At 35.6% G+C, this 13,855-nt stretch overlaps 1 protein-coding gene across 2 annotated transcripts in view; it reads right to left on the bottom strand.

Annotated features, from left to right (window-relative positions):
- LOC124354835 (zinc finger protein 474-like) overlaps positions 1-13,855 on the bottom strand; it is a 50,440-nt gene that overhangs the window by 30,051 nt on the left and 6,534 nt on the right. For both annotated transcript variants that reach the window (XM_046805585.1, XM_046805586.1), the window contains exon 2: positions 3,967-5,173. In XM_046805585.1, coding sequence (XP_046661541.1) covers positions 3,967-5,130 — 1,164 coding nt within the window. In that variant the 5' untranslated portion in view covers positions 5,131-5,173. The remainder of the gene's footprint in view (positions 1-3,966; positions 5,174-13,855) is intronic.

The raw sequence follows: 13,855 nt of genomic DNA, 5'->3' as shown, positions 1-13,855 counted from the left end.
TAGTTGACTTCCCAGCGCGAGAAGAGCCCAGAATGCGTGTCCGAGTCGAGATATGGGAGTGACGCAGGCGTCACGCATCTAGGACGTTACGTCACGGTTCGAGGTGTTACGTATTAACACGCCGCAGATGTCGGCACCGTATTGATAGTTTGTGAGAACTGCTTCATTTAATATATTTAAGAGATATGTTTAAGACGTCTTACTAAGAAGTAGATCAACTTAATAGGGGAAATCCCCATATAAGCAACCATACCATCTCGCTGCGTCTGGCTCAGAAGCACTTGGACTCCATAAGGGGTGTTATCCTCTACAATCATCAATGGTAAATTTATATTTGAGTCCATGTTACTTATATTTTAGTACCTTAATAATATGTCTTTTAAATCATATATTCCATCATAAATCGCTGAACTTCCTTGATGACCACGCAATAGATATGTTCCCAGGCAGACAGTTGTAGACCAAATGGCCCACTCAGTAAGCATCAATAGGTTGAACCTACTTTTGTATTAATTGCAGATTTATTTATATTCAAATTGTGTACGTTACATTGACCCACTTTCACTTGCAGCTATTGTTTCCGAAGTGGGAATTCAACTGAAAATGAACGCAAGGAGTTGTGTTTGCCGTGAGAACATACAAGTGAGTCTATACTGGCTAATATTGTTCTGTTAGTTTTATACTATCTGTTTTGCAAAACCAGTTAACAAACTTTGTTGGACAAGTCATTGTTAGTTCGTATGTAATCAGTAATTAATCTTACGCCACTCTACATTTCTGTTCTTACTCAGTTAACAGGAAAACATTATCGTAGAAGACCACAGTACGACCATCAACACATTTTCTACATTGCTAAGAATGTTTTACAATATCAATATAGATCCTGGTCGCATCAAAGACGTGACCGCCCACCAATACTCCAGAGTCTCCGACCCACCCACTATTGTCACGAGATCCGTGGCAGATCACTTCGCCCACACCCACACACATACAGTCACACTCAGCGCAAACACTCACCACCACTTACAGTAACTGTTACTCCCACGTTTGTTTCACCACCGCTCATCTAGATGATGACCCATTGTTATATCAGAATTAAGGGGCTCTGGGTGGTCATTTAGATTAATTCATGATATCTAGGAGTGTATTGTTCATAGTTGCAAAGGTATCAGGGAAGCATTTAATGCATTTGTATCGACTCCCATTATAGTTGATTCTTCGCCACTGTCCATAGACTGACTATATTGAACTGTATAACAGACTTCCGGAGTGAGCTAGCATGTTATTTTTAGAACCCCTTGTTATTATTTATCCTATTCTGATTGAACTAATATACAGGAGTAGTGGTTCAATAAAGCTGAGTCAGTAAACCCTTTATGAACTTTACAAGAGATAACTACGCGTTGAAATTTTCCATGGCACAAAGGTGTCCAAATGTCCAGATTATTGGGGTATGCTCTGTTTCAAATATTCAATATCATTATCTTTTTGTTCTGGGTTCGGTGTGATATCTGACAAAATTTCTTGACTGGGTTCTAGAGCGCGAAATTCTGAGTTTGAGCATTTAGTCTCTGCTGATGGCAATGAGGGGTTCCTAAGGACATCCAGATATCTAAAAAACAATTATCCAACACAAGGACAGAAAGTGCATGAGTTCAAAAGTTCATCCACCCATTCCAGAGAGGAGAGCATCTTACTTACTAATACTATGTGTGAAAATCTGGAGCGTTGAAATGAGTATAAACATACGAGCGCTTCACCAATCTACCTCCTCTAAATCCTATGTTCCACCCATACCCGTTTATTTTCACTAAAATGTAAATGATTTATCACCAAGAAAGAAAACTTTACATTTAATTGCATTTTAAATGTAAGTCTCTGCGTCGACATTGATACCTTATCTATTTGATCTAGCGTTGTTTGAAGATCCTACCCACTTTTTGTAATAAAACATTGTGGGACTAACAAACATAGAAAATCGCTAACAAAAAAAACACTCGAAACTGACTTTTTTAATTTTTATCAATTAATATTTCAATTTAAACATTGTTGAAGTGCACTTGCTGCACCTGTTTACCTATTCTTGAACCCCACTTTGCTCTCATCAATCTGCGCCCTTAATGACATTATTTTAAGAAACCGATTTGAAAATTACCCTAATTTCATCATGCTTCCGACAAGATAAGAAATAAGAATATGAAGTTTCACTACAGGCGACTATTTTTCAAATCATTTTTACAAAACTTCAACTTATAAAACGAAACTGTTAAAGCAGATTTAAAACATTGACAGCATTATATTTTACTGATGCGAATCAACATAAGCCTGACTCAAAACACTTACTAATTGAATACCCTCTCCAACGAACATAACGTGATTGTAAGAAGGACAAACTAAACCTTGATAACAAACGGACATCAGACCGCCAGAAAGAAGATGATATCGCGTATCCTCTAGGTGCCCTCGTGACCCACATCCATGGCGCGGCAAGTTCAAGGTTAATCTCCTTTCGGTTCTGTTTCAACTATAAATACGCCCACGTTGACGAATTTTCTCATAACATTTTTATGATCATATTAGTAAACCTTATGGTATTACAAATCCTTCACAGCCAATCATATTTAGTTGATTTTATTGACAACATAAATATTTCGTTCTTTAAATATTCTATGTATTGTAGATGCTATCTTTAGTCAAGAGAAGGTAAACCAAACTGGGTCATTTTCGATTCAGGTTTCATGTGTCCTGTTGACTGAAGATAATTCCACAACGATACTAAAATATTTCAAGAACATTGTTGTGTGAACAATGTTACGAGACCGAATTAACCGGAAAATTTACATGTTAGTTTTAACAAGAGATTCGTAAAATATATAGTCAAGACTTATTTTATGTTCATCTAGGTTGTAAATAAAAATGGAGGTTCTTCATAATTTTCTTGGCTTAAAATTTCCCAAACATCGAATTTGTAATATATCACATAATAATATGTATTATTTGTAGATAATGGCCATCTCTAATTCCATTAGAGGACGATAATCTGTAGGATTTGTTATACATTTTTGGAAAGACTCATATGATAAGCTCTAAATTAATTCTTTTTTCAGTGTTAATATAACCGTAACTTAATACATGTTTAAACTGAATCAAGATTATTCTTGTTTTTAGAAGACTTTGTATCAATCTTGTTAGCACGAACATGTAAGACCTTGTCTGAAAGAAGATTGAAGACGGTCATTAAAAGGTTAACTGTTAACCATTAACTGTACGCGGTAATTGTTCTTAAGGTCACGACGGGGCCTTCGGTCCAATTAACGTCTTGGCCAGTTAACCGGAAAATTACCAATTAAACGCCTAAGAAATGTTTCGTTTTCTCTTCTATAGATCAATTACAGTACATAAGAACTGATTTGTTACGAAGAGCGCCAGACGTTGATCAGTCAGAACACAGTTTTGCGAATTACTGAACATATATAGCATAGATTGTTTTTCTATTTTATGTTTTCTTTGTATTCTAAATCACTTTTAAAACTATACGATCTTAACAAGGTTATTTAAAAATAACATAAGGAATCAAATGTAATTGAAATAGTCTAAATTATTAAAACCTTTTAAAATTTATATTCTCCGTATTCAAAATAAGAAAAAGATATTTTATTAAGACATTTCACAAATCTTCATTCACAAACCATCATTATAAGGTACATCTTAATTTCAGACTGCATTAGTTAATGTTTTTAGGGATTTGAGTCTTCTACTACAAAGATTAATAATGTAAGATATAGAAGTAACTGTAATCAAACATTTGTAGGAAACCAGAACTGAGAAGGTAAATAAATGCATTACAGGTCAGGATAATAACTGTCGGAATCACCTGAAACGCTTTATCCCCAATTTTGTAACATTTTAGAAACTTTTAATAAATTAAAATAAAAGTAATATTTCTAGATTTATTGAAACTTTTACCTGAAGACACTGAGGTTCGTGAAGCGGATAAGACGCAGTGCCGAACTGCTTCTGACAGAGATAACAGGTGATGGTCCGGGGCCGTCGTGGTGAGCCAGAGTGGACGACTGGAGGGTTTGACATCTCCGACGGGGTAGCAGGAGGATCTTCTCTCGGGGTCTCCTTCTCAGGAGTCCTCGGAAGAGCTTGTCTTCTTGGAGGAGGATTCGGAGGTACTGCCAATTTTCTCGTTGGAGAAGGAGAAGGTTGCGACATTTTCTTCTCAACAGCAATCACTGGTTTAGGCCCTCTTTCAATTTTAAAAGTCTCTCTTCTAATCAATGGCACAGTTTTCTTCTGTTCTTCTTTTGTATCTTTTTGCACCGGAGACTTTATCTGTTCCTGGGGTCTCTCCACATCCGGGTGTTTTTCTCCGCGAGATTTTCCGCTTCGAAACTTCATAGCCATGGGTTTAGTGACAGAGTTTTTCTGCTGCATCACCGCCGTGTTTTCTTGGTCGTCCTTTAACTTGCTTCGCTTGTTCTGTGGCATAGACGGGTGTGCGTGGAGCCTTTCGGGCCTCTCGGATCTTCCACAGGTGTTGCAAGGCGACGGAACTAGAGTTTCACTTACTATCAAAGTGCCAAAAACATCTTCAACACTTTTCTTGTCACGATTTGTCTGGGTCTCTTTCACTTTCGGACTCTTTGATTTTACCGGCTGTTTCTCAGGAGCTGGAGAAATCTGGAGCTGAGTAGGTGAAGAGAATACTTCTCTTAGTCCTTTTCTAACATGAGATCTCACTCTAAAGGTGGTATTTATTACTCTTGAATTTTTCCTCTTAAAATCGCTGATTGACGAGATCTCTTCATCCACCCAACTTTCCGTGTTGTCTTCTCTGGATTTGCTCCTAATTGATGATTTTCCAGGTTTCTCCTTCGGTTTGGGAGAGGTCTTCGTCTTCTTTGGAGTATTTATGAGGTTCTCGATGGTCAGGAGGCGGTCTCTTGTTAGTCTAGTCATGTCCACCTTCCTTAGCAGCCCTGGATCTAGGATCAGGGGCTTCTCTAGGGTGGCTGTGTCTGGCCGGTGCCTCCCAGAAGCTACTTTACCCGTCTTCAGATGCATTTTCTTCACGACAGACCACAGATGCGGCGATGGCGCCACCTGGACCTTCACTGACATGCCTAAAGGCACATCTCTGGTGAAGAACGAAGAATCAATTAATCTAAAATCAGACAAGAATATTTCAAATTATTATTAATAATAAAAAAATATTTAAAACATGGTAACAATTACTTACTTACAACACGACTCTAGCGATAATGAGACACCATTTTGCTGTTTTCATAAATAATTATTCTTAACATATTGGTTTATATTTTTAAAGAAGCAAAGTGTTATCATAATTGTTATTTACGACATAGCTTCATCATTGGACTACCCTGATTGATCAAGTGTTGATTGCTGATAAGCCAAAGAGTACTGTTGAAAAAGGTGCTGACTCTTTTGAGTCAACAGAATGCTGAGGGAAGACATTAACAGCATTCGAACACTTCTGCAAAGTAAGGCTGAGTATGGGGAGAGGAGCTTCTATTACTATCACGTATAACGGCATCCTCAGTCCTTAAATGCTTCTTCACTCTTAAATGTAAGAATAAACTAAAATCAATGTACCCACCTGCTAGTGACAGCTACTTCTAGTATTACATTAGTTAGTAGTTAAATTTTAGCCACTGAGTAGTCCTGTAAATCAGATATGCGAGTGAATAGCTCACAATGAAAGGCATTTTTATTTTATTTATTTATTATAACTAACAATATTATGGATGGACATCCTTTTGCACATTTGAATTGTAACCAACAAGAAAGTAACTCCATTTATACCCAAATATTTATGGTTACTGTAATGCATTGAATCAAAATGGTTTGTTTATAAAAATATATTCATGTGCACACATGATATTGTGATGAGACACCTGTTTTCAGAATACTAAGTAATTGATTAATCTTCTAGAAAATTATGTTTTTAATATGATGAGTAAGCCACATCACGCGTCACGTAGCAGGCGTCACTAGATTGCAGGCAAGTTTGAAGTTTATATCTCATTTCATTCTGAGATTTCCTACGAATAGATAGACAGACATACAGAAAATAAATATTTACATCCTCCCGGCAAGCAAAATAAAATTGTGTTAACATACTGAGTGATAGGCATCAACGACGCCGCTTAGCCAAATCCAATGGTTGGGCATCATCATATAACTCATCGTCGTCTTTGTGAAATGAAGTTTCACGCAAAATTTAAAGTGTACAGATAAAATATTTCTCGATGTCTTTCTCCTGTCACATGGCTCATTCGTATTTTGGTTCAGCAAGTTGGATGTTATAGCAGTGTTTAAATCAAAGTTTAATAAAATTAAGCTAGCGAAGGTTATACAACATAACAATGCGTTAAAGTAAAATATTGTCACCGATTCTTTTACATCCTCCCTCCGACTTTTGTATTTTCGTTTTAATCTTTGAATACAACTGTCACTTGTTAAAATCTCATATGATTGTACACAGTGTGTTTACAAATTTATCTATTCAGATATTATATCGCGTTCATCATAGTCACCCATAAGACCAATGTAAACATATTCGTTAACGATCAGCCAAATCCAATGGAATGACATGAACCGAACTCAGTGTTCCTCATATTTAAATGAAGCTTCATGCACAATTTTTATTCAGTTCGTTTTCGAGATATCGTGCGGACAGACAGAAATGAAATCCCTCGAGTCCCATTATTGATAGGCTTTGCTAAAGTTCAGCCGATGAAAACGTAATGATTAAGAATCTGTTTAATTTCTTTACAAACACAAATTAACTGAATTAATAAAACTTTTAACATTATTTCGGAAATGTAATAACAACGCGCTTAAAATTTTAACTTTCACACGTTTAAGCTAGCACATGTTACCTTATATTGATTTTGAACCATATTAACTCATTTTATAGTTGCTGCAAATCACTAGTATATTAACTTATCTGTGTAATCTAATCTGGGTTCATGTCCAAGAATACGAGTATGGACCTATTCCTAGACACGACATGGGAAGGCAGTCGCTCAATCCCAGCCCTCAAATGTGACGAAGTCACGCATTTGGCAGAGAGAATAGTGGTAGCGCTAAAATTCTAAATGTGCATTATTATTCTGGCAGCTTTCTTGTACAGTGTCAAAGTATCTTATTGCATGTTTCAATTAAACAATCAAATATTAAAACCTTGCATTAAATAGACACACCACTGACAGCACGAAGCCTTGTTTAAAACAAGGACATTGACATAATCAATATTACAAAAAAGGATTATTATTATTGAAATAGTGTGTTAATATCAATACAATTTTATTCCCAAATGAATAATGTTTTCGTGAATAAAACTTCAAACTTAACTTTTGAGGTTGAGAGGAAAAGAGAACTAAAACAGTCATAATTCCGCCTAAAAAAATAGAGAAATACTATTTAAAATCGTTTCAAAGAACTTGAACTGCTGAATGCGGGTTTTCTCCCATGAAACTACCTAATGACGAGAGTAACATCTTCACAAATGCTTAAAATCGGGTGCTCTTAAGAGGATAACATTATTAATTTGTTTAAAGGTATATAATAATGATATGTTTCTATAAGGTATTAAAGAAATGTCTGAGCATTTCTCTTAAACGTAATATTCTTAAAACTGTTAACATTTATACATCGATAACAGGATTTATAGATACTATTTACGTATTTACGTCCTACAAGGCGATCAACCTAGTAGATTTTCAAAAGTAATCTAATAAAATATAAGTTAATAGTATTTTAGTAACAGTTCTTAGTCTGTGGAAAATTATGAGAGGATACTAAATTGACTTCAAATTGTTAAAGATTTTCTTACATTCAAAGGTTTTAGCTCTGAAATACTGGTATAAAATATTCTAGTTTATCTTTTTTCTAGTTTATTTTGTATGGGTTTAAAAACAGCAGTGCAACAATCATTTACTCGCTTAGATATTTCACATTCATGTATATTTAGCAAACAAGAATGTTTGCAAATTCTGTGATCTGGCTGTAATGTATATGGTATTTTATTTTATGGTTAATCAAATGGTTTTAGTTCAAGATCGGTTCTAGTTCAACTCTCCTTTGGAGATGTATCGAACCTGTTGTAAATCCAAAGAGAATGAATTACAGACACGCAGTTTTCAGTAAATTGCCTCAACTTATCTCGAATGCCAAGGAAAATTCCATTCTTTATTTTGTTTCGGGAAGACGTTCACAATCCATGGGGACCATGGAGAATATAAGGACCAACGTGGCAGACAGAGGAAATATGCTGGGATATTTCAAATGGCATGTACTTGGAGAGATATGGATTAATTATGAATAATTTTAGAAATGGTGTTCACATTTATTTTCTTTTTAGCCCGGGCTGAAGGTGACCAATGGGAAACCTTTGGAACATGTTTTGGAGTAATGAAACTTAAATGACTGCTAAGATAGTTTTCTTTCGGTGACCACTTCTTTCTTTAGGGATGCTAGAGGTCATTTCGCTGTTGGTGTTAGGATTACGAGTGACGTCTCTATTAGACGAGTCAGACTTGATGGAGTGAATAAAATATTGAGTCCTAAAATTACCCTAACAGACTTCGGTAATGGTAAGTCACAGTCCATCATTCACGTTAATGTTCTAGTAATAAACATGTTTACGAATTTGGAGAACCATCAAGCAGAATAGGAAACTCAAATTCTAATAATTGTGTGTTAAATGATTTGGAAAACAAAGCTTTCGGGTGTTTACTAATCGTATTTTTAAATGAAATATCTCTCATGTTCTATAATTCAAAATAAAGATATTCTAATTTTAACTTTGTTTTCATGGTCTGAAGCTCAGGATCGATTCAATGCAGTTTGCTCTCAAAAATAATACGCATCGACTTCATGGTTTTGCTGTGACCAATCCTTTAATATTAATAATATGGATATTTGACACTTCTAAATTTTACATAATAGGACATATATTAGTTTTATTTATTTTATTTACTGAAATTTTCACTTAAACTAAACTGTCTTTGATCTAGCTTCCTAAATCTTGGTAAAAAAACTTTAGACCATAAACCCTAGGTTGGAAAACAAAGATTTTGAAAAGACTTTAACCTCTAATTAGTCACAAAACACTCTGCTTCAATCGGCATACCAGTATTGCTGAGAACAGCTATTGCTATTGGAAGAAAGGCTCATACTCGCAACCATTTCCATCGTTGAATGTTTTATCTTATAATGTAATTAGTAAACCTGAAGTAAAAGAAAAGTTAGTGATGGTGACCCGCGTAGGGTGCTGTATACGGTGCTGGAAAAGCACTTCGCTGCGTCCCAATAATCAACTTGATGCGCTCCTGGGTTCCTCGGACTGCGACTTCGGTAAGGTCACTACATGATGAATCCCGTCAGATTATTTTCACGCACTTGTGTACGAACCCAGAGTATTGCATTTATATTCTTCGATGTCCGGCCGTGGAAATTGGGATATATTGTTTCGATAATACGTAAATGGTAAAGTAGTTGTTTAGACACCAGGTTTTTATTTGACATTTAGAGAATTCCAACTAACACTAGAAGAATATTTTCACAAAATATTATTATTCTGTCGACATAACATTTTAAATGCCACCGTAGAGATCTAGAGGTCTCAAATTGGAGAGTAAAAACATTTCTTAGAGAGTAAGTTATAAATTTTTTGGTAATAGTTTATTTTGATGATATCGTTATTAGCAAAGTTGAAATAAATAGCTATGCCTTATCTGTTTCCTCCAGACCACGGTTACGTATTGTACAAATTATTAACCTTTTAGGTGGAACAATTTGTGAAAAAAGAAAGTTTTAGCTCGCTAATCCACCAAACATTTGCACTTATACACGTGATAAAAATTTAAAAAATGAACGTTATGACCTATTTCAAAAATTGAACACGACATCCTACTCAAGTAATCAGGTAGGCTTACACACTTGTACTTATAAAGGAAATCTTCCAAGGCACTAGCTGTTTGGAAGATACTTCCAATCGTTAGTTTATAGCGGTAGTTCCGACAGAAACAGGTTTCTTACATAAAAAATATAAATCAATTTAGAAATTTCACTCAAAAATCGTTTTAAATTTATCGACACGTTTTATTTCAGAACAAGCTCGTTAAAATTTAATAAGAGCTTGCAATACATATTACAAGCAATATAACAAAACATATTACAATATTATTACAGTATGTTACAATATAAACATTTGTAAAATAATGAAAAGTTAATACAATTATCAGTAACAAAAATCCTATAATATGGACCTTGTAAAGTAATCTGGTGGCTTACCCGGGAAAATCGAAATTAGGGTGCCTCTAACCTTACGTCTCTTGACCTATATTTATATTTTTGTTTTCACAAAGCTCAGTTACTTATTCCCACAATCTAAAGTCTTCTCTGTTTGTTTGTGTGCCGTGTGTCTTTAAGAAGAAATAAGAATTAATGAAAACACCTTAAGAAAGAATGTTTAAATTCAGTTACTGCTTGTAAATCTTTCTTTTGAAGTTTATTTTATGAATTATATGGCCTACGAGTAAAATCCATGGGAAATTTAAATAAAAGTGTTAAACAAGTAATATACAAATTTAACGACCTTAGTTACGAAAGACGGAAGAATAAAGTAAAAGAGATAAAAACGATCCTAACATTATGGTAGACATTTCCGATTGTTAAATGCTTTCTGAACTCACTGTCACTTTCTACTTAGTCTCGGTTGTTTAACAACAAGAATGTTCAACGCTCAACGGTTTTAATTCCAGCAGTATAATAGTGCCTCAAGAGATCACGAAGAAGTTTGAATTTCGTGTCTTGAGTAGTTGTGACGGTTAAGGACACTAATTCAATTTAAATGTTTCAACGCTGTACAGACTGTATATTGTATAGTAGATGTGCAACGGTGGCGTAACTAACGCCAATGCAACCAATGCGGTGCATTGGGGCGCAGGCCTTCAGGGGGCGCAGGCCCTAGAAGGGCGCAAAAGTGTTTTTTTTTTTAATTGAAGCTAAATTTGTGGGTAACAAAACATTTGACCACCGAGTTGTATTCGTTATTCTAACAGTACAATAGTATGAACTATTAATACACTATTTAAAAATATTCTCATGATGAGTATATTTGAAATGAAATATGATAACTAGTCCACTCAAGTCTAGGTTATCTGCGATGTTACTATGCCGGACTGATACGTTCAGTTTGAATGTTGGGACACTACTGAGCCGCGCGCTGTCCCCACAACTCAGTTTTACTCCGTAACTGCTGCGCATCTCAAGGTCATGCGGCATGTAGTAGGCCGCCGCCCCTCCCCTCTCGTGTGCCGGGTGCCTGGGCGAGTCCAAGTCTCGGCGGGGGAGGGGTGGCCGCTGCGCACTCACAGACTAGTCACCCTGTCCTGTCAGTCGGTCCTTGTTAGTACGATTGTGCGGTTCAGTAGTGTGAGTTTTATTACAAAACAATTTTGTCTGTGTATTTGTTATACAATTTAAATCAGTGGACCGTTTTTACCGTATAAATTTGTGCGTTTTTAATGGATTTCGTTATGATTGTTTGTGATTGAACGAAATGGACGGAAACAAAAGACCTAGTGGTGCCGAGTTCCGAAAAAGGAAAAAACAAGAAGAAGAAAAAGTGAAGAAACTACCAAAGATTGACACGTTTTTTAAAAAACGGGATTTTGCTGATACCTCTCAAAGTCAATCAGGTGACGATGGTGTTGGTGAGAATGAATGTGGGCTTGGGGGTAAAATATCCACGTCAGAAGATATCGTCGAATTGAATGTTCTTGCCGATAACCAAACTTCAGAAGTCCACCAAAATGTGAGTAAGTCTGCTGATTTAAATATTACATATACTGCTCCTTCTACATCAGCAACTGGCGGAAGTATTTCAGTACAAGAAAATACTGATGTCTTTGGTATAATCTGCAATGATGGTGGAGTAGAGAGTACAGACATAGCTCTTTTCTCAGAAGATATTAACAATGATGAATTGAAATCTCGGATTTTGAACTCCGAACCGTGTAGACCTCAAGGGCCATTCCCTAAAGACATTAAAACAAATAGATCCTTTTCGAAAGATTATTATTTTACCGAAACGAAAACTGGTCAAAAAATTGAGCGCTTTTGGCTTTGTTACTCTCCGTCTTTAAATGGCGTGTATTGTGAACCATGTTGGCTGTTTGCTAACAGACTTGATAAAAACTTTAACAATGCATGGTCTACTGGGAAAATTAATGATTGGAGAAATCTGTCAACAAAAATTAAAGACCACGAATTGAATAAGTGCCATATTAATGCATGTATCGCATATGGAATAAGAAAAAATAATAGAGATATCAAAACTCTTTTCTATGACAAAGAAGATAAACTGGTTGAAGTAATAAAGAGAATTTTGGATGTTATCATAACAATGTCAACCTGTAATCTAGCTCTTAGAGGTCATCGATCTGAGAGCATAAAAAATGTTAAGAGTGAGTCAGGAAATTTTCTGAATATTATTGATCTCCTTTCTAGATACGATCCTATTTTAAAGAATCACCTGGAAAACGAAGATAGTAGGGTAAAATACTTAAGCCCTTCAATTCAAAACGAGCTTATTCATTTGACATCTCATCAGATTTTGAGTGAAATATTGACTGATGTTCAACAGTCTCCATTTTTTTCTCTCATTTTAGATACTACACAAGACATTTCGAAAATTGATCAGTTATCAATAATCTTAAGATATGTTTTATACAAACCAGACCTAAATCAGCTTGAGATAATGGAATCCTTTTTAGGCTTTGTGCAAGTACTAGACCAGTCAGCCTAAGGACTAGAGGATCTTGTAGTTAAATTTATAGAAGAAAAGAAAATATCTTTTGATAAGTGCCGAGGTCAAGGATATGATGGCGCTTCTGTCATGAATGGAATTTACACAGGACTGCAGACCAGAATAAAATCAAAGTCACCTAACGCTCAGTATGTCCATTGTGCTAGTCACAATTTAAATTTAGTTTTAAACGACAGTGTGAAATCGATTTCAGAGATTTCATCATTCTATGATACAATAAACAGTATTTATGTATTTTTCGGCCAAAGCCTACCAAGATGGCAATGTTTAAAAGAGTTGACCGACTCCTGTGTTATCAAGTTAACCTTGAAAAAACTCTGTCCTACTAGGTGGTCGTCAAGGTACGACGCTTTACTATCAATCAATGTAAATTTTGTCGCTGTGCTGAAGTGTCTATCGAAAATAATTTTGACTTCAAGCAAGAACAATGAAGTCGTAGAAGCAACTGGTCTTATAAAGGAAATGTCTTCTTTTGAGTTTGTTTTGATGTTAGTGTTTCAAAGTCGAATTTTAGAAAGAATCCAGATCACGTCGAAAACCCTACAGAGGTCCGACGTTAATCTAGACGATGCAAAGAATCTCCTTCAGAAGTGTTTAAATACTGTGAGCCAACTGCGAGGAGAATTCGACGATGTCCTAGATCAAGCCAGGAGGTTAGCTGCTAAGTGGAATATTGATTCGTCAATGACCTCCAAACGTAAAAGAAAAGTAAAGACTTTTTTGACGAACTTTCTAGTGACTATGAGTTTAGTGATCCTGTGCATTGCTTTAAAGTTAGGGTATTTGTGAGAGCTGTTGATATTTTAATTTCACAGTTAAACGAAAGGTTTAAATCTATGTTATGTATAACTGACACGTTCAGTTTTTTAAACCCAGATAATTTGTTACGGTTTTCTGACGAACAACTCGTACAGTCAGCCTCTGACTTTTGTAAAAAATATGAATCTGATGTGACTCATGCTTTAGTTAACGAAGTCATTTGCTTTA

The sequence above is a fragment of the Homalodisca vitripennis genome, chromosome 2, assembly GCF_021130785.1.
Source record: "Homalodisca vitripennis isolate AUS2020 chromosome 2, UT_GWSS_2.1, whole genome shotgun sequence".
In the NCBI taxonomy this organism is placed as follows: Eukaryota; Metazoa; Arthropoda; class Insecta; order Hemiptera; family Cicadellidae; genus Homalodisca; species Homalodisca vitripennis.
Note: the sequence above shows the minus strand (reverse complement) of the source record. Positions and strands in the feature narration are given on the sequence as shown.